The sequence below is a fragment of the Stenella coeruleoalba genome (genome assembly GCF_951394435.1).
Source record: "Stenella coeruleoalba genome assembly, chromosome: 5".
Classification (NCBI taxonomy): domain Eukaryota; kingdom Metazoa; phylum Chordata; class Mammalia; order Artiodactyla; family Delphinidae; genus Stenella; species Stenella coeruleoalba.
Genome location: NC_137150.1, coordinates 104,039,628 through 104,065,898, shown reverse-complemented (window position 1 = coordinate 104,065,898; position 26,271 = coordinate 104,039,628). Strand labels below are relative to the sequence as shown.

The window sequence follows — 26,271 nt, the reverse complement described above, 5'->3', positions numbered from 1 at the left end:
GTGGCAGGATAGGTGATTTTTTTCCCCTTAACTTTTCCAAGTGTAATGTTAAACAAAACCAAATTGTTTTAACACAGAACTACGTAATTTAAGAATATCAAACTACAGATGCTCCCAACGCAGAAGTGGCCGCAGAGAACTTTCGAGCGCTCCCGGGGTCCCGGCCCAAAGGTGGGGAGGAGACGCCTCCATTGGCCGGCCCCGCGGCATCACGGGAGCTTGTCTTGCGCTGGGGCCGCTGCCGGCTTTCCGCGCACCTGCCCTGCGCAGCCTCCCAGGCGTTCTTTTGGAGAAGGGACTCCTGAGGAGTTTAGGTTTCGTTTTCCCTTGTGGAAGGTCGATGTTCCCGGTGTAAATGCGGAGTTTCCCTAAAGTGAGACCCGTGGGACTCCACTCAGTCCCCGAGAGCCCGGAACCACCGGTCGGAGCACCGCGTTCCCTTAGTGCCCTCATTAACGATCACTTACGCGCCCACGGCTCTGGAATACCCGAGGCCTTTTGGCTGCGAACAACGGGAAGAGCATTTCCGGTACCTGTTGCCACGGCGCCGGCCCAGTGGGCCTAAGGGGGCGAAGTTATTGGCGTCCTCTCCGCGCTTTCTGGGGGTAGAGATGTCGGGGCTCAGCTACTCAGAGATGGAGGGCTGTCGTAGCCTGCTCGGTCTGTTGGACAACGACGAGATCATGGCCCTATGCGACACCATCACCAACCGCCAGGTGCAGCCGGAGGACCGCCAAGGTAAAGGTAGACCCTTCTCCCCAAGGGCGGCCGTCCCTCCCCAGACCTCACCCGGCCCCCAGCTGGCGGGAGCGTGTGAGTGGAGGCCGTGGTAGGCCTCCTTCCCAGCCCGTCCGGGATTGCGCTTGTGCGGAACCCTCGGGAATCTCGGCCCCTATAGCTGCTCTGTTGCTTCAGATGCACGCTGAAAATGGCGCTGCTTCCAGGTTTTATTCATTATACGTTGTGGGCAAATGCTGCTTGTTTCGAAGATGCAGAGTACGTGAATAGTGATTTTGTTTGTTTGTTTTTTGAAGATTTCCAGGGAGTCAGGGTGTTTTCCATTTTCAGTTTCGATCAGCTGAGGAGTGTCAGCCGCTGCTCATTTTCTTCAAGCTTGGGGGAGGATATCTATCATAAACACTTTTTATCAGTGTGCTGCGTAAAATAACTACTGTGATAAAAGAGCAGATAGGATCAATCCATGTCTCTTTGGATCCAAAGTTTTTCAGAGATGATTCTGTGTACTAGGACTACATTACTTTCAGAGCCAAATAAACATTTTGGTAGAGTAGATTTCATGGATTATAAATATTCAGTGTGGTTGTAATGTAATGAGTAGCTTAAGCATTTATGATTTTGTATATTACCTGGCTAGTTATATTTTAAATTTGCTGAATTTTAGTTTAAAATGAGAAAATGTCCGCCTCCTGTATTAGCATATGACTTAAGTATCTACAAAAGAGTCTGCCTTTTAAAACTGTCTTTCTCTGCTTTAACATTTCTGCCATTTAAGGTCATTCATTTGAAAGTGAACCAGGAACACTAAGTGAATAAATTTCTAAGAATTTAGACTGAAAATAATTTTAGACTTAATGTAGTTCTTTGGCATTTATATATTTTACATGCTAATCGCCTTCTAACAGTCTTGGTGAATGTGAATTTAAAATTGTAATAGATAAAATTGCTGAATTTAATTGATGGTGGATCCAAAAGCAAACAAGAAACGAAACTACCCAGTACAAAAATGTTAAGTGATTTGAAGTCATTTCTCAGAGAGGAAAAAATAATAAGCATATTGAAAGATACTCAACATCTTTAGAAAGCAATGAAATGAAAACCAAAACTACATGGTGCCTTTCATATGTACCAAGTTGGCAAAAACTAAATGTAAAAACGTCAAGTGTTGTTGATCTTGTGAAGTATGTCGTTGATAACTACTGGGGGAGTGTAAATTAGAACTAGTACTTTGGAAAGAAAACAAGTTCGATATTATCTCCTTAAATGGAAGGTTACTTACCTGAGCTTCTCAAACTTGAATGTGCCTATGTGTCCCTCAGTGATCTTGTTAAAATGCAGATTCTGATTCAGTAGTTTTGGAGTGGGCCCAGAAATTCCACATTTCTAACAAGCTCCAGGTGATGCTCATGCTGCTTGCCCCTCTGGGCTGGGAGACAAGTGTGGAAATGTCCAAAGTAATAGTATTTGTAATTGGATACACATAATAAAAGTCTATAAACGAAAGGATAGATACCTTGTGGTATAGTCTATAATTACCTATGGTACAGCTCTGAAAATGAATTAACTACAGCTGTGTCTAGCCACATAGATTAATCTCAGAAACATTAAAAGTTAATTATAGAAGACTATATATATTGATGGATTAGATTTATAGAACATTCAAAGAAATACCAAACTATATTTTGTAGGGATACATAGTTATGCTGTACAACTCTAAAGAAAATCGAGGGAATTCTCTGGTGGTTCAGTGGTTAGGACTCTGAGCTTCCACTACTGGGGGGCCCTGGTTTGATCCCTGGTCAGGGAACTAAGATCCCGCAAGCCCGGCAGAGTGGCCAAAAAAAAAAAAAAAGAAAAGAAAAAAGGAAAGAAAATCGAGAGAATGATAAAATTTTGGAGAGTAGCTACATGTGAGGTGAGCGAGGAGAGAGAGGGAATAGCATTAAATAGGGAGAGGTAAAATGAGGCCTCAAAGATACCAGTAATTCCTGTGTCTTAAGCTGTGTTGTGTGTATATAGGAGTTCGTTTTATTACCATTCTGTATACCTCACATATGTAAAAATAATCTTTAGTCTGTTGTTTAATAGAAGTTCTTTAAAATTAAGAGTCTTGGTTCTGCCACTTCTTAGAAATATGATTGTTGATACTTCATGTATCCCTGACTTTTGTTATCTGTAGAGTGAGGAGATTGAAAAGTATTGTAATTTTACCTATATTTTAGGGATTGTAAATGAATTTAGTTCCATTGACCTTATTAAAATTTTTTCTTCTCTTATTCAAATTTTTCTTAAAATACAACCATTCTTTAAAAGAAAATGCTTAAATTCACAATCTCATATGAGAAGTGAAAGGAAGGAGGAATTTTAGGTGGGGAAATTTATAGTTTAAAGAAATTTTTTTAAAATCCAAAACTTGACAACCTACTTCCTTTTTTTTTTTTTTTTTAATAAATTTATTTATTTTTGGCTGTGTTGGGTCTTCATTTCTGTGCGAGGGCCTTCTCTAGTTGTGGCGAGCAGGGGCCACTCTTCATCACGGTGCGTGGGCCTCTCACTATCACGGCCTCTCTTGTTGCAGAGCACAGGCTCCAGACGCTCAGGCTCAGTAGTTATGGCTCACGGGCCCAGTTGCTCCGCGGCATGTGGGATCTTCCCAGACCAGGGCTCGAACCCGTGTCCCCTGCATTGGCAGGCAGATTCTCAACCACTGCGCCACCAGGGAAGCCCCCACTTCCTGGTTTTTAGAAATGATAACCGTCTTATACAAAAGCAGTAATGCCATGACAAGAGTTTATAAATATTATTTGATAGAGTTTCTGCTGACCCTGGACAAATTTACAAGTGACTCATGATTTTCTATTAATCTTCATAATTTTCTTTTAGATGCCATTCATGCAATATTAGTGTACAGTCAAAGTGTCGAAGAACTTTTGAGGCGTAAAAAAGTCCACCGAGAAATCATATTTAAGTACTTGGCAACACAGGGGGTTATTATACCTCCAGCTACTGAAAAACACAATCTTATTCAGCATGCAAAGGATTACTGGAAAAAGCAGTCACAATTGAAATTGAAGGAAACGCCAGAGCCAGTTAAGACAGAGGACATTAGACTCTTTGAACAGGTAAAACAGACCTTATAGTCATATCCTGAACTGTAGTTCTGTGTAAAAATCTTTAGATAATCCTAGATCTGGAATGATGTGGTTAATGTTTTGTGGTTTTTTTTTATAATTTTAGCTTTACTTTCTTTTTTTGCATCCTAAAGAAAGAGCAGTAAAGCACCTGAGACAAAGTGTTTTTGATATTTAGTAATGTATATGTAATATTCTATTGATTTGTGAGAAAAAATGTTTTGTATCCCTTTATCAAATGGGGACTATTGATTTTTAAAGAGAATGGATAGACTACAGGATCAATTTAATTTTAATTTAGCCTCTGGTTCTCCAATTTCTTTTTTCCACTTTAGAAGAATGCTGTTGTAAGCCCTTTCTCATTTTGAAGACTTTCTTTGGTATTAAATTGCAAACATTTCATGAAAGAAACTTAAATTTTTTTTATTTGTTAGCTAGGAAAAAAATCCTGTTTTAGTAATTTCCTCCAGCTGACATTGGCTGTTCGTATTTCTTTTTATCTTCACTGTACATTTTAAATATTGTGTGAATATTTAAATACCGATTGAACCTTTAGGTAACTTGCAGTTTTTAAACTACATACCCACATTGAATTAATGGTATTTTACAGTGAGAGAGGTTTGCCTTCACATTAGGAAAGGAACTGCTAAGCCTTCCTTAATGTACTGAAAAGAATGTTGACTTTAAATTCATATAGATATGACTTCGTATTAGGGTCTGCTGTATACTAGCTGTAAATGAGCAAGTAAGGACCTTTGTGAGCCTTGTTTATAAAACGGGCATAACGATAATATCTGTGTCATAAAGCTTGTGTAGAAAGACGGAAATAGCACTTAAGTGCCAAACACAGTGCCCAGTACATTCAGTAATAGCATGTGCCCGGTAAATACAAGATCTTTCACCACCTAGATGAGGTACTGTGCTCTGGAATACATTGTTGAATAAAATCTAGCCTATCAGGTGTATTTTTGCAGTATTCATTTTGGAAAGAAATAATATAAAATAATTGCAATCATAGAAAATAAGCAATTTCAATCATATTAGAAGTGTCTGTTTAAAGACGTGTTTATTATAAACTTTGCTGCATATAAAATATATCACAGTGAAGTGTATTCATTTACAGCATACAGTTTGAAAGTTTTGACAAATAACACACCTGTGAAATCACTGCCACAATCAAGAGAAAATGCTTATGTAAATCCTTATTATTGGCTCTTAATTCATGCTGATATTTTAAGAGACTTTGAACCTTAATTTCTTAGAGGAATTTTCAGAAATTTAAGCTGAGAAATTCTAAAATGACCTCCCCTTTTTGAGAAATAATTTACTGTGCAAGATGGGTTCAGTGAGTTCACAGGTAGTTCATTTCCTTTCTGCTATAATTAGTACCTTAAAAGTTAGCTATGAAACAGGCAAGATAGTAAATAGATACAAGAATTAACGTTGGTTTTATTAATCAACAGGAGAAAGAAGATAAAAAAGCTGAAAACGTTGATTTTCGTCGATTAGGTGAAGAATTCTGTCACTGGTTCTTTGAACTTCTTAATTCTCAGAATCCTCTTCTGGGACCACCTCAAGATGAATGGGGGCCACAGCACTTCTGGCATGATGTCAAGCTTAGGTTTTATTACAACACATCTGAACAAAATGTGATAGACTACCATGGAGCAGAAATTGTGAGCCTTCGTCTGCTGTCACTAGTGAAAGAAGAATATCTTTTTCTCAGTCCCAACCTAGATTCCCATGGACTGAAATGTGCTGCTTCTCCCCATGGTCTAGTTATGGTTGGAGTTGCTGGGACTGTCCACCGAGAGAACACTTGTTTGGGCATTTTTGAACAAATTTTTGGACTCATCCGCTGCCCTTTTGTGGAGAATACTTGGAAAATCAAATTTATCAACCTGAGAATTATTGGAGAGAGTTCCCTTGCTCCTGGAACATTAATGAAACCAGCTATTACACTTGAACCAAGTGATCTAGAAGCCTTTTATAATGTAAACACTTTGTGTGGTCCAGTGAAGGATGACTCAGTGTAAGGCAGGCATTGGATAGTGAGACTGGAGACCAAACTTTATCTAGTGGAAATGAGGCACTGTTGAACAAAAGAGAACTAATTTTACCTAGCCCTTGAAGCACTGAGTACTATATTTCAGTCTGAAAAATCTTCTATACAGAAATTCTTCCAAATACTACATCAGTAATGTCTAAGTGATTTCAGATTTGGGGATTGACATATTTTAGTTGAAATGTCTTTCTTGACTACAGACTAACATGTTATGTGAACACTTGCCTCTTTCTACTTGAGTTGCAGCAAATGTTCTGAAGGCTTCATGCAATTCATCAAATAAATCCCACTTTAGATGTAACTAACTGTGTGCCTTAGAAACCAGTTAATATTTTCATTTTACTTGGTGGATATTCTGCTAATATCTGTACTTGTCATGCGGGAAAAAATTAATAGTGTTCAAGGCTTCCCCTTTTAATTTTCTCATTTACTTTTGTCTAAATCTGGGTAATTTTACAAATGCATCTCATGACAGTATTGCTTAAAAAATACAAATTTTAGAGATGTTTACTGTAAACTCAGTAAATGAGTAAGCTCACTTTCTAAAATGAGTAAACTCATTTTAGAAAACTTGAATGACATTCTTATACAAAAAGTCCAGTAATTTAGCTGGTAGAAAAAAATCTAATTTGCCTTTCAAAATATTTGAGGAACATTTTTCAGAGTTATCTGCTGTTGTCCAAGCTAAATATCTTAAAATCTGCAACACTTTCTGAACAATTTTGGGCAATGGTAAGTGCTGTTCTCAAAACAGACTTTTTTCTTTATCTAAAGTTTCGGCTAACAGTTTTATAGAGCATTTATTGTAATAGCATATAAAGGAAACATACTATTGAAAATTTTTTTAAAGGTTTGCCCAGTTCCTAATTTAAATGAGTTACTGTGTTTTCTCTTGAATAATTTTAGAAGAGGTGACCAAAAAAAAAAAAAAAAACATATATTGAGATATACTCCCACATCATAAATTAAAATTATTAGGATTTTTTTAACCTCTTAATTTGTTTTACTAGATTTGAGTTACCAGGTTAAGTTGCCAGGTTACACAGTTGGTTTCAAGTTTAAATTCCTCATCACCCAGCAGCTACTTGCTGAATCTGAATTTAATTAGTAATTTTAATTTACAAAAATCCCATTTGGAAAAAATTCAACTGGGAAATGTGATGAGGTATTGTTCATATTAATTTTTTTAACTTTAACTCTGCTCATGACCATCTAGGGTAACTGATAAAATTTTGGAAGCAGGAGGAAAATATTAATCTTTATTTTTTTTTAGTCCTATGCCTCTTACGAGGAGTACAAATTGGTATGTCCTAAAATAAGAACTTAATAAAGAAGGGAAATCCCTTTTTCTGCTGTAAGAATAGTTTTTTGTTTCGATTTAAACCTGTTATCTTTTTCTTTAAGTTTGAAGTATCATTATAGCATGTTATCGATAAATATACAAAGTAAAGGATAAAATTTGAAATTATTCCCATCTGTTTTCTTTGTGCTATTGATGTCAAGTATTATTATCAAGAAATAATACCAAAGATGCTCAGGATGGGCAGAAATTACCTGTAGATATGTTCAGTACTGAATTTTTGAATGTGTAATGCTCAAGGAAGGCTGTAATCTGCATGTTCTTTTAATCACCCTTAAAAATGTGAAATCTTTCCGATAGACCAAATGAGAATTAGAGCTATATTTTATTTCCTTTGAATCCCCACCGCTGGGCACACAGTAGGACCTAATGTCTAAGTGAATGGGTGAATGAATGAGCAAAAGAAGCTTATATACTGTATAAAAGACTTTTTTGCATGTAGATTTTGTCTTTGGCTCTAGTCATTAGTGGTGGTTTTGGGGTTATATCATGTTTGACTTTAATACGTGAATACACAAACTTTTAGACCCCAAACTAAGATTTAGGATAATTTTAACTTTCCATTAAAATTTACTGACTTTCAAAAGCCCAAGGTCAGAGTAGGATATACTGGAGGGCCCTAAGATACCTAGAAACCATTATAAGGGAAGTGTATACTTCCTGTTCAGAGAAAGAAGACCTAGAAGAACTGAAATTTGCTCATGAAGCTTAAAGCTTGGTCAGGCCTTTGAGAAGGTCCAAAAGCACAGTGCAGATTGAACGCTACTTTTACTACCACTCACTACTCTGTTTATGTTAGGGAATAGTAGAGACTATAGCTTTGTCTAGTACTTCATTATACTCAGCTGGTATTTGTGAAGTTTGTGGAGTAAAGTAGTAAAGAATACAACTAACTCCACACATAATTCATAGTAATTGGGTGGTCAAACCAGGGGACACCCGATCTTTATTTACTGGAGGCTGATTTGCTATAGCCAACAGTATACATCAATATCCTTTTTTGTTAAAAACTTAAAAGTAATAGTTGTATTGGGATGTTTTACTAATACCCAGAATACCAAAAAACGTATTTCATGTGTCTTACTAAAATACCAAATAATAGAAAAAAAGCCGTATCTAATTTATTAAATCAACTTGAAAATGGCAAACAGGAAAACATTCTTGAGTTTTCAGAAAGGCAACATTTTTATGCTAAAGGAAGGCTACTTAGTCCCAGTAAGAAATTGTAATAGCACCCCAGAAAAGGATTTAAAGAATAATGGTTTAACTAAATGAGATAATCAGAAACATTGTGTTTTAACAAAATGGCTCTTGTGGCTTAAAAGGTCATAAAAATGAGTGAACCATACCTTGATGTTTTTCTCACCATCTATTTTCACAAATTTAGATGCCCTTTTCACTGTTTTTTTGTGTTGCAGGGGATAGTCATTGACCTTTTGAAAAAGAGAGCTATATTCTTTCTAGAAAAAATATGTTTGCATATAGTATTACAATTTTTGCATATTTCATTGAGTTCTTGGACTTCCCTGAAGCACATCTGTGAGTCCTAACAGGGATCCTTCTGCTCCATATTCAAATCCTGCCGTAATAATTTTATTTCCCCCAGACTACTACTCTACTGTGTTAAAAATTAAAATTATTTTTAGAAACTTTTGTGCCCTTGCCAGAGTCCTTAAGCTAGAGGACTAAATTTTACGAACGAAAGAATAATCTCTAGAAAGTCTGTCAGTTTATGATAGTTGTTTGTATTTTGTTTTTCAATAGATGTTAGCTATTAAGGCAAAACCTACTGCAGTACTGTCAAGTGAAACATGAATGCAGAATTCATTTTATTTGGACAAGACAAGTTCAATGAACATGCTTTGGAGAAAGTGATAAAAATGTGAAAAAAACATTAATGTTCTTAAGATCTTTACAAAACTTTATCCTAAGGAGATGTCTATTTGGTAATGTTTGCATATTGCTAATTCTAATGAAAGATTTTAAAAATATGAACATTTCTTCTGAAGGGTCTATATTTGTGATCAGCTCCCTCCCCCTCTCCTCCCCAACCCTATTTATAACCTTTGTATATAGCCAGTTTGAAGGTACACAGCCCAGCTGTAATGCTGGGAAATAAGACTTATGGATCTGGGTTCTCTTCAAGTTTATATGCATATATTTATTGAGCATCTACAATCTGTAAGTCACTGAATCAAATATAAGATAAAATAATACATCAATAAGTTGATTTACCTCAACTTCTCATGTTGAATTCAAATCTCAGTCTCTGGGTTTAGATATCTTAAAGTGAGAGCTACATTAGGCCCTTTGCTAGAGTTGGAAGGAAAATAATTTCAGAACTGTGTCAGAGTGCACTAAATCCTTTCAGCTTTACTTTTTCTAGTTTGAACCTTTCCTGTAGTCTTTCAGTAAAGTAATATTAAAATTGAGTATGATGTTTACTGTGAGTTATAAAAGCCTATTTTTTCTTGCACTTTATTTTCAGTCTGACTTTTGTTACTCCCTTATTTTGAAAGAATTTAAACTCGATTCCTCATCTCCTCACATGTAAAAATGAACCAGTTAGATGATTTCTAAGATCTGGAACAATTTTGTTACAGGTTACACGATTTTGTGATTGTATGCCTTCTCAGCAACTTAAGAATATTACTTTCAAATGAATTTGTAGTTCATTATTAAGGAAATTCTTTTATTATTTTTGCTTCCTCATAAATCATGCTCATTGAAAAAACAAAGAATGAAAAATGTGTTTTTCAATCATTTTTAAGGATATGTGTATAGTATGTTTCTATTTACAGAGGAAATAAAAAGATTAAAAAATTACAGATCATATCTAGAATAGAAAAGGGAAAAGTATGAAGCCTTTAAAATACTGTCCTACTTTCTAATCACTAGAAATGCTTAAGTTGTTTGAAAAATTGATGTTCTGTACAACTTTTTTGCTTTGTTGCATATGGTTAAAATATATGTCCATGTTTTAGTCAAGAAGAGTGTAAAGTGGTTGACAGAAGGCCAAATTATAGACTGACAGCAATCCCTAGTAAAAATAAAGATGTTAATAAAATAATCAAATATAGATGACTCCAAGAGATTGAGTAGTAGGAGTTGGCAAATATTTAAGAGTGACATTGGAGACAAGTGGCAGATTTGGGGTAGGATTTTTCTGTAGGAAGCATGGCCCTGGATGGATACTGCTCTTAAGATCACTGAAAGTGGGGCTTCCCTGGTGGCGCAGTGGTTGAGAGTCCGCCTGCCGATACAGGGGACACGGGTTCGTGCCCCGGTGCGGGAAGATCCCACATGCCGCGGAGCGGCTGGACCCGTGAGCCATGGCCGCTGATCCTGCACGTCCGGAGTCTATGCTCCGCGACGGGAGAGGCCACAACAGTGAGAGGCCCGCGTACCGCAAAAAAAAAAAAAAAAATCACTGAAAGTTATTCTAGGAAGTATAATGGAAAAACATTTGTTGAGCAGATAGGAGGTTTTGCTGTACTGACTGCATTGATTAGAGAAGTACAGCTTTATGATAAAATGAGTTTAGAATGCAGAAACTAGATAACAATAGAAAATTTTAGCATGTCAGGTCCTTTAATGCTGGAACTAATAATAGAACAATCAAAATCATTGACCAGTAGACTCCTAGAAATTAAGAGAAATGTAGAATAAGCCATTATTTTAATTCTAAGAGCAGCCTTATACTAGAGCAAGAGTTTTAGACTGAGGAAACAAGTTGATTTTAAATAACATATCAGTGTTTTCTCTTAAATGTTCTTTGAATTTGGTAAACATTTATTGGGCACTTACTATGTACCAGGTATTTTAACAGAAGACAGTCGGTACATAAAGTAGCTTATTGTTTCTTCTAGTTTATGTTTTTCCTCACTTTAACTTGTATAAAGTAATTTTACTGTTTAATAAAGAATTTATTTTATTAGAAAGTGCTTCTCTGTGATCTCTCATTGAGATCTCTCTCTTACTACTTTAACTATTGTCATCTTTTGGTGCTTAATCTAAATTGTAGGTAAAATCCTAACCTTCAGATCAGAGCAATGCTGCTAAAAGAATGGAGACCCTAGTAAACAGTTTCACAGTTCAGAAGGAAAAAAATGTACTGAAACATTTTTTTTTACATGTATTTTTTGCACATAATTCACATATTTTGCAAATTTTAAATGTAAGATGATTTTCATAAAGTCTCACTTTTTAAAACGGTGTTCTGTTCATAATGTACATTCATTAGGTACATATGTATACAACAAGGACTGTGTTGGTCAATTTACTCTAGCCAACATGAAGTCAACAAGGTGTTCATCTTCACTAATGTACTTTCCTATTAATTTTCATGTTTATTAAACTTGCATTTTACAATTGATACTCCTTTATTCCCAATTCACATAAACGACTTACTGAAAAATGATAAAATAGTACAAATACCACCATTCATAAAAATTCCATAATGTAAATAGTGGAAGGAACTTCAGTGTGAATGCAGAGTTAAAAATCTGTATATTCTGTGCAGGAGATTCTGTGAGTGTGATGTCTTCAAAACATCAACTGAACCATATAAGGAAGGACAATGATAAACATCCAAAATTTTTTTTGGACTGCAATCCATTTACCACTGGTCAATAGCACACAACCTATCAAATATTTGTGGTCAACAGCACACAGCCTATCAAATATTTGCATGTCGCCAAAGTTTTCACATCCTTTTTAAAACACATTGATTTCTCTCATAAATGAACTTAGGTAATTTTATATTTTCTGGATAATTATAAAATAATACATCTCAGTTTAAAATTTTTTATGCAAGATGGGAGAATAGTCCAAAATTATCGAGGCATCATCCTGAGTTGCATTCCTTAAAGCCAAGTGTAAGATACTGTTGCCAGTTTCTGTCCCAGGCACCTGGCTCACAGGGCTCACTCAGCACCCGGTGGTGTGAAGCCACCTCACTTTAATGACTGGAGTCCCTGCCTGTCTCCCATCTTAGCTCAATCACTTGGACAGTAAGGCACATTTTAGCATCCCTTAATGATTATGTCCATCTGTCCTTTGTTTCCTGCCATCAGATGTAATCCTCAGAAATTACATAGATTTTTATATATATAATAATATAATAATAACACTAGCCTCTAACAACCATGAAGCAATCCATTACATGTGGGTCTGAACTTGTAGACTCAATTCAAATATCAAATCTATAACAGAAGGTAATAATAATAAGGATAAAAAACTGGTTGAGAGGTTATAAAAAAGTCTCACCATTAATAACAAATATTATCAGAGAACAAAAAAGCTACTGGAAAAATCCTATCAGAAAATTTCATAATTCAGTGACATGGAAGAGTAGTTCTTTTCATATGTGTTCTAGAGGATGTTTTATTTTGCAGACAGAACCACTGATGTGCAGTGTCTGGATCATTATTTGGTGTTTGTGTTAACATATATTAAGGGAGAAGTCCTTAACAACTTGTCCTATTCACCCCTGAAAACTTGTGAATATAGAAAACAAGATTACACTGGAAAATAAATTTTGGTGAAGACTAGAAAGGATGTATCATGATCTTTAATGATAGAACACCAGCTATTTGGGTAGCAATGAAGGTGGTGGTTAGGTAAATGAAAGTGTTATGCAAAAAAGCCAAACAACTCATCCCCTTCTTAAAAGAACAGTTAATTATCAACAGTAAACTGTCAAGATGTTAATCCAGTGCTGAAGGGGAAAGAAAATACTAAATTTTATCTCTTAAGTCTACACCATTTACTTTTATAACACTGCATGAAAAACTGGGCAGGAGGTGAAACAAAACTTTTTCCTCGATACTGCCTTTTTAGAGGAAAGGTGTTCACATGAGGTTTGAGATCAGAACAGAGATTAAAAGTATTTCTTTGAAACACTGTTAATGTCAGTAAAGGGCTTTTCATTGATTTTAGGTGCCTTGCTCATGTGGCATATCAATCAGTCGACCTACTGTCTTGAAGAGACATCCCTTAAGTCCATAATGTGAATTGTAATGGCAAAGAGATCAGATTATTTTAAGATTACACAACTCTTGTGCAAATGGCTTAGTTGTACAAAGCTTTATCCCCACCTAACCCCCATCTCATTTTCCTGGCTTAATGTAGAAATATTCCATAGTATATTAGAGTACTTCTTTAAAACCACATCCAAATACTGCAATATAACATGAAAGAATTCTTTCCTGAGCTGAATGCAAAAGACAGATTGGGAACCCATTTAACATCATCTGCAGGTAGTTTTTTCTTTTGGTGATTCAAGGTAAGATTATAGTGAGAGAAAGTATATGACTAAAAAATAATTTTATATGTGGATCATAAAAACAAGAGGTTTTGTGCATCACATGCCTATTCTTACAATACCACAGCAGTGACAAGCTTCCTCTTTCATTTGAACATGGTAATATAGAATAGAATTGTGGGAAAAGATAAGATTGCTTATATATCATTCTTTTTTTTTTTTTAATTTTTTTGGCTGCACTGTGCGGCATGTGGGATCTTAGTTCCCCAACCAGGTATCGAACCCGCGCCCCTGGCATTGGAAGTGCAGAGTCTTAACCACTGGGCTGCAAGGGAAGTCCCTTATACATCATTCTTAACAGAGATTCAACTAGTTGTACACTAAAGGCTTATACTGACCTGACTTTATATACTTTAAAAAAAAAAAAAAGCAGTAATCACCTTTTCTCACCAACAATTTAACTGAAATCATTACCTGCATTTTTTTTTTTTAAGCAATGATTCAATGCTCTTATTTTCTGTCCTTTCATAACCCCCATATTCTGGCAATTTGTCAGAGATCATTTCACTGTCTTCTTTTACTTTCTACTCAAATAAGGCTACTTTGAAATATTTTCAGTACTGGAGTGAAAAAACTTTAAAAAGAACCTATTTTGGGGGTTCAGATCAAGATGGCGGAGTAGGAGAATGTGCAGCTTACATTCCCCAACAAACAGATCAAAAATACATCCACGTGCAGAACAATTCTCATGGAAAACTAACTGGAAACTGGCAGAACTCCTATACAACCGAAGCTGTAAGAAAGATCTCCACATACTGGGTAGGACAGAAAAGAGGCATAGGGTTGGGACCTCTGCCCCTGAAAGGAATCTGAAAGGAAGAAAAGGTCTTCATGGTCAGACCCTCATCCCGGGGAGCAAACAGATTGAGCCACAGACTGGGCATCCCAGTCGTGGGGCTCTACACAAAGGAGACAATTGCCCTTGGCTGCTGGGACAACCACTGGGACAGATAGAAAGGCTGGAGAACCCTAGACTCCACTCGTGAAAAGTGTGCAGGTGCTGGCTGTGAAATAAAATTCATAATTTATGGCAAGACAAGAAGAATTTAAATGTAAAAATTTTTCTCTGCCCTTTGGCCTCCTCCCTCTCCTGTACTGTGCATTGAGCATCTGCATTATGCATCAACCAAACCTCCCCCATCGGGAGAAATACCTGCTCAACCACAAAGAGCAACATTCTCCTAGCATCAAAAAGACAACATTCCTTCTTGATCTCTTGATCACACTGTCCTCAGAAAGTTGTTCAGATCGTATCTCATATCTGAATTAGACTATGAAATTAATACTGGGAAACTTTGCCTCAAAGTCCAAACAGCTCCCATGCAAACAGTCACCTATGGGAATATCGGCTGGGTTTCTGTATGTTTGCAAGTACTTAATTGGAAACTAAAGGAAATCGGGCCCTGAAATGGTCAACTTGGGGTTCTTTTGACACTCTAAAAAGTTTTTGAGAGTGCAGTTAAAACCAGCAGTTTTCTGGATCTGTGCCTTTAGGGTCTACTGGAAACAACAGTGGTAAATGTCTTTCTTTTTTCTAAAATTAGATTAGCAGGGAGAAATATTTGTATGGCTAGCTCCATGGATCCTTTGAATTGGTGCAACATCTAAATTGTTAAAATTCTAGAGAGCTCTTGAAACTGAGCAGGACCCTGTGGAGCCCTCCCAGGTACAAATCCTTTCCATATCCCCTGTTTCTTGTTTGTAGGAAATAGGCTTCACTCAGCCTCACTGACTTTCCCTGAGTTCCAAAGAGCAGATTCAATAAGTTGCTTATCAGGGAAGGGAGGGAATGCAGAAACAAAGGAAGAACAGTCAAGAAACAATACTGCAGCGATAAAGCAACATTCCGGTTCCTCCTCAAGAGATATACATAACAATATCTTTGAGTTCTTCTGCAGGAACTAAGGCTCCCACCCAGATGGAGGATGGTAACTTCAAGCTGAGCACAGGATTCCTGGAACACCACCCTGTTATCCCATCACCAACCAATCAGAAGAAAGTCTGCACAGAGTGGAAGATAACGAAGATTCTGACTCCTTCCCCAAATGATTAACTTCCCTTTCTCCCTTTAAAAACTTTCATGGTCAAGCCTAATCTTCAGAGTTTGTTTTTGGACATGGGTTCGCCTTCTCCCCAGGTTGCTGGCTCCTGAATAAAACAACCTTTCCTTTCCAACCAACACTTATCTCTGGAGTACAGGCTTTTGAGTGGTGAGCAGCCCAACCTGAGTTCAATAACACTCTCATCTTAAACTATGGTACCTAACAGGTATGTGAAAGCCCCCAAAGGCTTCAAAATTCCAAAATAGCCTCATTGAAAGATTTGTTGTAGAAGTCTATAATGAACGATTAATGATATAAAAGGTACTTAAAACTTTAACTGCTGCTCCCCTCTATCCTTCTTTATTTGAGTACTCATTCTAGTAATATTCTGTCCAATTGCCTTTCCACTCTGAAGACATTATTAAATGGTTACCTTTAGAAATGGGACCATATGAGGCTGTAAGGGAAGCCCCTTCAGATCAAAGGCTGATCTGAGGGCCACAGTTAAAGAATGTCTTAAACCCAGGGAGAATCTTCAAAAGTGTTTGAAAATGAATTACCAAAATGGGTGGTCACAGATCTGATTAAACTGACCATAGAATTTTTTTTCTTTTGTGGCATAGGTGGGGGTGGGGGCTCTCCCCTAAGCTAAATGAGGAAAAATAAAACATTCCAACTCAGGTGAATGGATATGTCAGTCCTTTGATATCATTGAGATGGCCACCTGATTCTTCGAGGAAAAAAAACAACTCTTCTTGTTTTATAAATCAATCAATGTGATGCACCACATCAACAAAAGAAAAAAAGCATGATTATCTCAAAAAGATGCAGGAAAAGCATTCGATAAAATTCAACATCCAGGGACTTCCCTGGTGGTGCAGTGGATAAGACTCCAAGCTCCCAATGCAGGAGGCCTGGGTTTGATCCCTAGTCAGGGAACTAGATTCCACATGCATGCCACAACTAAGAGTTCACATGCCACAACTAAGGAGTCCATGTGCCACAACTAAGGAGCCCTCCTGCCACAACTAAGACCCAGTGCAACCAAATAAATATTCAAACATGCCTTAAAAAAAAATTCAACATTCAATCATGATAAAAACTCTTACAAAATTGGGTATAGAGGGAACATATGTCAAAATAATAAAAACTATTTATGACAAACCCACAACCAGTATAATACTCAATGTTGAAAAACTGAAAGCCTTCCTACTAAAATCTGGAACAAGACAAGGATGTCCACTCTCACCATTTCTCTTCAACATAGTATTGGAAGTCCCATGCACAGCAATCAGACAAGAAAAAGAAATAAAAGATGTTCAAATTGGTAAGGGAAGAGGTAAAACTGTCATTATAGGCAGATGACATGACACTATATAGAGAAAACTCTAAAGATTTCACACAAAAACTACTAAAACTGATAAACGAATTCAGCAAGGTATCAGGCTACAAGATTAACACAGAAATTGGTTGTGTTTCTTTACACTAACAATGAAATATCAGGGAATGTAAACAAACAATCCCTTTTAAAATCACAGCAAAAAAAAAAAATTTAATACTTAGAAAAAAACCTCACGAAGAAGGTGAAAGACTTATATGCTGAGATTAATAAAGGAAGCTGAAGGTGATTCTAAGAAATGGAAAGATATCCCATATTCTTGGATTGGAAGAATTAATATTGTTAAAATGGCCATACTACTCAAAGCAATCTGCAGGTTTTATGTAATCCCTATCAAATTACCCATGACATTTTTCACAGAACTAGAACAAATAATCCTAAAATTTATATGAACTATAAAAGACCCAGAACTGCCAAAGCAATCCTGAGGAAAAAGAACAAAATAGGAGGCATAACCCTCTCAGACTTCAGACAATATTACAAAGCTACAATAATAAAAACAACATGGTATTGCACAAAAACAGACATATGGATCAATGGAACAGAAGAGAGAGACCCCAAATAAGCCCACACACTTATGGACAATTAATCTTCAACAAAGGAGGCAAGAATATACAATGCGGAAAAGACAATCTCTTCAGCAAGTGGTTGGAAAAGCTGGACAGCCATATGTAAGTCAATGAAGTTAGACCACATACTCACACCATACACAGAAATAAGCTCAAAATGGCTCAATGACTTAAATATAAGACATGACACCATAAAACTCATAGAAGAGAACATAGGCAAATATTCTCTGATATAAATAGTACCAATGATTTGTTAGGTCAATCTCCCAAAGCAATAGAAATAAAAGCAAAATAAACAAATGGCACTTAATCAAACTCACAAGCTTCTGTACAGCAAAGGAAACCTTAAACAAAATGAGAAGACAACCTATGGACTGGGAGAAGATATTTGCAAATGATGTGACCGACAAGGGCTTAATTTCCAAAATATTACAAACAGCTCATACAACTCAATAACTAAAAAACAAAAAAAAAAACACTTGAAAAATGGGCAGAAGACCTAAATAGACATTTCTACAATGAGGTACCACCTCACACCACTCAGATGGCCATCATCAAAAACTCTACAAACAATAAATGCTGGAGAAGGTGTGGAGAAAAGGGAACCCTTCTACACTGTTGGTGGGAATGTAAATTGGGGCAGCCACTGTGGAAAACAGTATAGAGTTTCCTTAAAAAACTAAAAATAGAGTTGCAATATGACCCAGCAATCCAACTCCTGGGCATATACCCAGACAAAACTATAATTCGAAAAGATACATTCACCCTTATGTTCATAGCAGCACTATTTACAATAGCCAAGACATGGAAACAACCTAAATGTCCATCAATAGATGAATGGATAAAGAAGATGTGGTATATATATACAATAGAATATTACTGACTCATAAAAAAGAATGAAATAATGCCATTTGCAGTAATACGGATGGACATAGAGGTTATCATAGTAAGCGAAGTAAGTCATAAAGAGAAATACAAATACCATATGATATCACTAATATGTGGAATCTAAAATATGACACGAGTGAACATATCTATGAAACAGAAACAAACTCACAGACATATAGAACAGACTTGTGGTTTCCAAGGGGGAGGGGGGTGGGGGAGGGAAGGACTGGAAACTTGGGATTAGCAGAGGCAAACTAGTATTTATAGGATGGGTAAAAACAAGGTCTGACTGTATAGCACAGGGAACTATATTCAATATCCTGTGGTAAACCATAATGGAAAAGAATATGAAAAAGAATACATATATATACATATACATACATACATATGTACACATGTATGTATAACTGAGTCACTTTGCTATAACAGCAGAAATTAACACAACATTGTAAATCAATTATACTTCAATAAAATTAAAACAAACTAACAAAAAAAACCCCAAATCTAGTCTTTACAGGACCGGAGTTGTAACTCCAGGAATAATCCTAAAGCTCACCAATCCTTTTACCACTCCCCAAAACTCCCCTATCTATCTTAAGAGGCTTGTAAGTATTGAGAAAAAAAAAATTTTTTTTCTGACCTTAAGGGAACAAAGTCTTCCTAGAAGGAACTTGCCTTTCTCCTCCTATGCAATTCAGATGCAAAATTTCTACCTGGTCTTCAACAAGAACGCTTATCTCAACCATCTTTTTAAAATGCAAATTTTGGGAAAGGGCATAGGTAATTTGGATCTTGACTGGTCAAGGACAAATAGAAATCTTAAGTGTCTTTTCCATAAATATTAGTTTAAAAGGGTTTAGCCATCTAGACAGGTGATGTTGATTTGTTTCATCTACCAGAAACACAACTTGAATCCAATCTCTTTCATAACTGATGGGTTTTATATTGTTGTACCTGATTCATGGCTGAACTTTTGGAGTGTGAACTATGAGGTCCATGTCTGTGTGTTTGTATGTGTTTATATATGTGTGTTGTAGATGTATGGTACTGCCAAAATTAATCTGTAAAAGAGCTGTATTTAATTGGCTTAAAGGGAAATAAGGGTTCAAATACTCAGAAATATAGAAGAAACTGGCCAGAATGAATTTCAGGTTCACATAATCTGAAAAATATTCAGTACTGAATTAATGTCTAGCATTAATGGTAGCTTAAGCTTGTTGATTTAATTAATACAGACGTCTTTAGAGTCATCAACATTAAGTATAATGCTTTTATTGTATCTAGGTTTACTAGAAATCAAATATTCTTGTTACAAAATATGTCATCAAAATTTGTCAAGAAAAATAATAATATGATGAAACTTTTAATAAAATATAGGTAAATGAGATAAGGGCTTTAAAGTAAACTCTTTAGGAATAATTGTGTTTTGTGAATGTTTGCTTTAAGGACAGTATCTCCAGATTTTGGTAACTTGAAACTAAGTTAAATTATGAGAATTCATTCACTATCTGGGTCATTTCAACTTGGATAAAATACTGGAACATTAATTGCTGGCCAGGTCTAAGTTTACCTACTTTCATCTTCTTATGAGAAATTAAAGATGTTTGAGTATATTACATACATGTCTTGTACCACATTGAGGAAAGAAATTCTGAGAAGGTGTATGTTTCTAGAGGTTATAAAATACATTCACATAAGTGCCAATCAGGAATTGCTGGTATGACAAACAGTTTACAATTACTTGCTTTTGGGTTTTCACTAGAGATTAAGGTTTTAAGGTTAAGAATTTTCCTTATGTGAAACATCTCAGTATGCAAGGAAAGTGGGATGTGTGTTTTCAGCAAAGAAGGTATGAGGAATGGAAATGCATTTTGTTAAAGGAAAGAAAGGTGGTTTTGTCCTAGAGCTAGTTGTTTCTGAATGGAAAAGAAAATAAGGGACAAAATAATATGGATAAAGGAAGTTGTAGAAGGTTTGTGGAAAAGGAACACTGAGAAAACTGTTTTGTACATGGTCAGGATAGGTTAAGATTGCATTAAACTTAATTATGTAAACAGATTTTGTTATTAAGAGTAGGCTGGTGCAAGATTGGAGTTTGGTTCTCTGTCTGTTAAGAGAGCAAAGTTTTCTTGGAACTCTTCTTTTGTGTGAGGTTCTTTGCCTTTAAGTGATTGGTATTTGCCACTGAAATCTTTGTCACTTTGGTTAAATGAATGGGTGTTGTTTCACAGTGACCTATGATTCTATTTAACAAAGAGATTTAAAACTTTTGATATTTTTGGCAGACTTCCCAAAGATTAAATTCTAAATGAAGTTTGTCTGACCCATGGCTAATTCTGAGGTTTTCCAAAGGGTCCCTGGAACACCTCAAAATATTTGTTTTCTTGCCATCTAAGACAGAGGAATATTAAACTAATTACACTTATTTGGTATGTTAAATTACATGGGAAGCATTGTCAAATAACTGGTGATGAAACTTCTTAAGTTGTATTGTATGGGTAAACATTATTATTAATGTAGATATTCTAGAAATTACATGGAGCTCCTAAAATTCTGGTATGTCCTGGTAAATGATATCAGTCATAATTTTAGTAATTATCTTAAAAACTGTTTCATGTCACAGCAGTAACCAAGTTTCTTTGTCAGTTGCATTGTAATCAGTTCTTTAACCTTGTATCTTAAAGTCTTTTGTCATTCAAAGACAGCTATTATTCTACTCCAACACTTTTGCAAAATGCTTCATCTTCAAGAAGATTCATAGAAAAGAATTTTTGACAAGTACAGATTTCTGATAACTTTCATATTATACCAGTGAACTGGGTAAGAAATAAAAGAACTCTAGTGGAAAACCTGATGGCTTCATAAAACTGTTAACATAAGATTAAGATTAATGGTTATTTACATAAGACTGAGCAAACTTATGAGTATGGTTATAATTTTTGGTTTTTGTCTGAAATATTACTGATTTTAATCTGTATTTTCTAGATATAAGAAAACCTTTAAATTACACCTCTGTAAGTAGAAATGAAACATTTTTCTTTTCTCTCTACCTGATCTCTCCAGAGTTTGTAAACTTTAGGTTCCCAGCAGCTTTCTCAGGTATATAAAGAAGGCCACCTCCAAACTGGTGCAGGAATCTCAAGATATTTTGGGGACCTTGAGAGGAGAAGAATTTGTCCAAATCTATCACCCAAACTTATAGGATATCACAGGCAGAATCGTTGACACAGCCTTTGCATGGCTTTCTTGGCCTTGAGGGTTTTTTAAAAGCTCAATCTGAGATTCTTTATGAAAAGTTCCAACACAGCTAATTTAAAAGAGTCTATGTGGTCAGTTAATGATATTTGGTAGTATGAGGGTAATTTTAGAGATAAAAAGATTATGTTTCAGTGACAATTAAATTCTAATTTTCTTAATTGAGGTCTGTATTTACTAGCTAACACTCACTTCCCAGAGAGCTCCTTATAAACTTCAGTTATTAAAAGGACACTCTAAGTTTGTTTCCAAAATTTATCACAGTAATCTAATTTTGGATGAAGACCAGATGTGCTATGACCTGAAACAAGGAGATTATGCATATCAGAAAAGACGTCATATAAAGGACTCTTTACAGCCATGTCAGAAGGGACCATATCAGGCCTCTCCTGAATGAACTGCAATTCCTCTTTCTGACTTTGACTAAGAACGGCACTACCCAATGAGGACAAGAAGACAATGACATCTGAAGTAGACAGCTGACCCAAGATGCTGAACCAGGCCTGTATACTGATTTCTTTGACAACTGCTCACACTTTTGCTTGTGAATCAAGTGTATTTCTTTGGCTCAGTCATATGCAAGTTTTAAAAATTAATCCAATTATTGGGTTTGTGGCCAATTACCAACGTCCAGTACTCCCTGGTTGCTTTGGTGGAATTCTCCTTTCCAAAACTCTGATTGGATGGTCCTTGGAAATTTTATTTTAAAAGAAAGAAACTCTAGCATTGTGCAAGCTAATGCTACCACTAATATCACTAAGTGAGACTCTCTTACCAGGCCAATTAATGAATGATGCCTATTCTGAGTCTGGCCATAAATACTGCTTTTCATTACATGTTGAATATTGGGTAGCTCCTAATAAAAATCCCAATGGATTTATGTTTGTAACAAGTTTGTAACCTTGCTTCTCTCCAGGTTGGTTAGGAAGCTACATAATTAGTTTCTGTTGGGCTCACAGTTATCTATGGGTAGCCTTGGAAAGAGCCCCTGTCAATCTGTGATGTCAATCTGTAATTGAGGACAATTGGTTTTTGAGCACAATTGGTAATTGGTTTCTATCAGTTTTCCAATGGTATGACCATTTGGCCACAATATTTGTTAATTCATCTTATGACACAAGAAGTGGCAAATTTCTGCTTCAAACAACCCTCTTCCCAGATAGGGGAAATACTAGGAAAATGGTTTGGTTCAGGAGGAATATGGCTTAAATCTTTGCTAATGATATAGGTGCTCCTACTACCAATTTAAATTACAGTTTGTGGAACTTATAAGGTGATAATTTCTTCCCGTTTACACTGTGTGTCTCTATTTGTACTAAGATAATGATGTCTAAACAACTTGAAACTAGATCATATCTATAGTTCTCTATAAAATAATGGACATGTACAATGCACATACAAGGGAAATTGGCTTAAGTCTTATTGGACAACCTAGAGTTGCATGTCACTCCTTGTTCAACATTCTGCTAACATAACTCCCCCAAAAGGAGAGAACTGGGCTATTAGGACCAGCATGGAGGGACATGATGGATCCCAGAGCAGGCCATGGCATTGAGGGACCAGACATTTGATCACCTACTGCTTTCTATCGAACAATTAATGATCAAAAGGGGAAAATTGTGAAATAAAATTCGTATTTTGTGGCAAGACAAGAAAAGTTTAAACAAATATTTTTCTCTGCCCTTTGGCCTCCTCTCCCCCCGCTACTGTGCACTGTGTATCTGCATTATATATTGATGAAACCTCCTGCATTGGCAGACTGAAAGTAAGGGGATAGAAAAAGATATTTCATGCAAATTGAAATGACAAAAAATCAGGGGTAGCAATACTCATATCAGGCAAAATAGACCTTAAAACAAAGGCCATAAAGAACAACAAAGAAGGGCATTATATAATGATAAAGAGATCAATACAAGAAGATATTACACTCATTACCATATATGCATCCAATACAGGTGCAGCTAAATATAAATAGCAAATATTAACAGACATAAAGGGAGAAACAGACAATAACACAATAATAAAAGGAGACTTCAACACCCCCACTTGTATTTGGGGATAGACCATCCAGTCAGAAAATCATTAAGGCAACAGAGGTTCTAAATGACACAGTAGACCATTTAGACTTAATTGATATCCACAGGACACTACATCCAAAAGAAGCATAATATGCATTCTTTTCAAGAGTACATGAAAAGTTCTCCAGGATAGAACACATACTAGTTCACAAAACAAGCCTCAACACACTTAAGAGGAGAGAAATAATCTCAAGAATCTTTTCTGACCATGAGCGTATGAAACTAGAAATCAACTACAAAAAGAAAAATGGGAAAAGAACAAACATGTGGATACTAAACAACATGACTAATAATGAAATCAAAGAAGAAATCAGAAAATACCTTGAGACAAATGAAAAGATAACCTTACAAAATGTATGGGTTGCAGCAAAAGTAGTTCTAAGAGGTAAGTTCATAGTGATACAGGCTGCCCTCAAGAAACAAGTAAAACCTTAAATAAGCAACCTAACTTACCACCTAAAAAAGCTAGAAAAAGAACAAATGTAGCACAAAGTCAGCAGAAGGAAGGAAAGAATAAAGATCAGAGAGGAAATAAATTAAACTGAGATCAAAAAAAATAGAAAGATCAATGAAACCAAGAGCTATTTTTTTTTGAAAAGATAAAATTGACAAAATTTTAGCCATGCTCACTAGAAGAAAAGAGAAAACCCAAATAAACAAAATAGGAGATAAAGAGGAGAAATAACAACCAATATCACAGAGGTAAAAAAAAAAAAATCATAAGAGAATACTATGAACAGTTATATGCCAACAAAATGGACAACCTATAGGAAGTGGACAAGTTTCTAGAAAAATACAGCCTGCCAAGACTGAGTCAAGAAAAAACAGATAATTTGAACAGACAGATCACTAAAAGTGAAGTGGAATCTGTAATAAAAATATTCCCTCCAAACAAACGTCCAAGACCAGGTGGCTTCACTATGGAATTCTACCAAACATACAAAGAAGAACTTATACCTATCCTGCTCAGAATATTCCAAAAAATTGAAGAGGTGGGAACACTCCCAAATTCATTCTGAGGCCACCATTACTCTGATACCCAAACAAAACACTACAAAAAAAAGAAAATTACAGGCCAAATTCTTTGATGAATGTAGATGCAAAAATCCTCAATAAAATATTAGCAAACTGAATCCAACAATACATAAAAAATATCATACACCATGATCAAGTTGGATTCATTCCAGTATCATAAGGATGGTTTAACATACACAAATCAATCAACATGATACACCACAAACAAAAGGAAAGACAAAAAACACATGATCTCAGTAAGATGCAGAAAAAGCATCTGACAAAATTCAACATCCATTCCTGATAAAAACTCTTACACAAGTGGATATAGAGGGAATATATCTCAACATAATAAAAGCCATTTATGACAAACCCACAGCCAACATAATACTCAGTGGTGAAAAATTTAAAGCCTTCCCACTAAATTCAGGAACATGACAAGGATGCCTACTCTCATAGCTTCTATTAAACATAGTACTGAGGGACTTCCCTGGTGGTCCAGTGTGTAAGACTCTGCGCTTCCAATGTGGGGTCCCTGGGTTCAATCTCTGGTCAGGGAACTAGATCCTGCATGTATGCCACAACTAAGAAGTCCACACGCTGCAACTAAAGATCCCACATGCCTCAGTGAAGATCCATGTGCTGAAACTAAGACCCGCTGCAGCCAAAATAATAAAATAAATATATTTTTTAAAAAGAAAAACAGTATTGTAAGTCCTAGTGACAGCAATCCAAAAAGAAAAAGAAATAAAAGGTATCCAAATTGGAACAAAAGAGGTAAAACTGCCACTATCTGCAGACAACATGATACTCTATATTGAGAACTCTAAAGTCTCCACACAAAAGCTATTAGAACTAACAAATGAATTCAGCAAGGTTGAAGGATACAAGGTTAATATACAAAAGTCTGTTGCATTTCTTTACACTAGCAATGAAGTTTTAGAAAGAGAAAGTAGAAGGACAATCCTGCTTAAAATTGCATCAAAAAATAAGTAAGTAAACCTAGGAATAAACTTAAACAAGGATGTGAAAGAGCTACATGCTGAAAATTATAAAACACTGACTGATAAAGGAAATTGAAGATGATTCAAAGAAATGGAAAAATATCCCATGCTTTTGGATTGGAAGAATTAATATTGTTATAATGGTCCTACTACCCAAAGCAATCTACAGATTTAATGCAATCCCCATCAAAACATGCATGATATTTTTCACACAACTGTAACAAGTAATCCTAAATTTTTTATGGAACCACAAAGGACCCAGAATTGCCAAAGCAGTCCCGAGGGAAAAACAAAGCTGGAGGCATAACCCTTCTAGACTTCAGACTAAAGAACTACAGTTGTATGGTATTGGCAACAAAACAGACACATAGATCAATGGAACAGAAAGAGAGCTGAGAAATAA

At 35.9% G+C, this 26,271-nt stretch overlaps 1 protein-coding gene across 1 annotated transcript; it reads left to right on the top strand.

The window, feature by feature from the left end:
* Nucleotides 1–179: 179 nt before the first annotated feature.
* Nucleotides 180–7,005, top strand: LOC307186839 (uncharacterized protein C3orf38 homolog). The gene is made up of 3 exons (XM_079922410.1): nucleotides 180–738; nucleotides 3,622–3,860; nucleotides 5,333–7,005. Exons 1-3 carry the CDS (start codon nucleotides 612–614, stop codon nucleotides 5,903–5,905), a joined length of 939 nt encoding a protein of 312 aa, XP_079778536.1. The 5' UTR covers nucleotides 180–611; the 3' UTR covers nucleotides 5,906–7,005.
* Nucleotides 7,006–26,271: the final 19,266 nt, after the last annotated feature.

What these genes read in the sequence shown, in the direction of transcription:
- LOC307186839 (XM_079922410.1), top strand. Translation starts at nt 612, where the DNA reads ATGTCGGGGCTCAGCTACTCAGAGATGGAGGGCTGTCGTAGCCTGCTC. An exon ending in GCAGCCGGAGGACCGCCAAG is followed by an intron (nt 739 to 3,621) that starts GTAAAGGTAGAC and finishes ATTTTCTTTTAG; the next exon opens with ATGCCATTCATGCAATATTA. An exon ending in ACATTAGACTCTTTGAACAG is followed by an intron (nt 3,861 to 5,332) that starts GTAAAACAGACC and finishes ATTAATCAACAG; the next exon opens with GAGAAAGAAGATAAAAAAGC.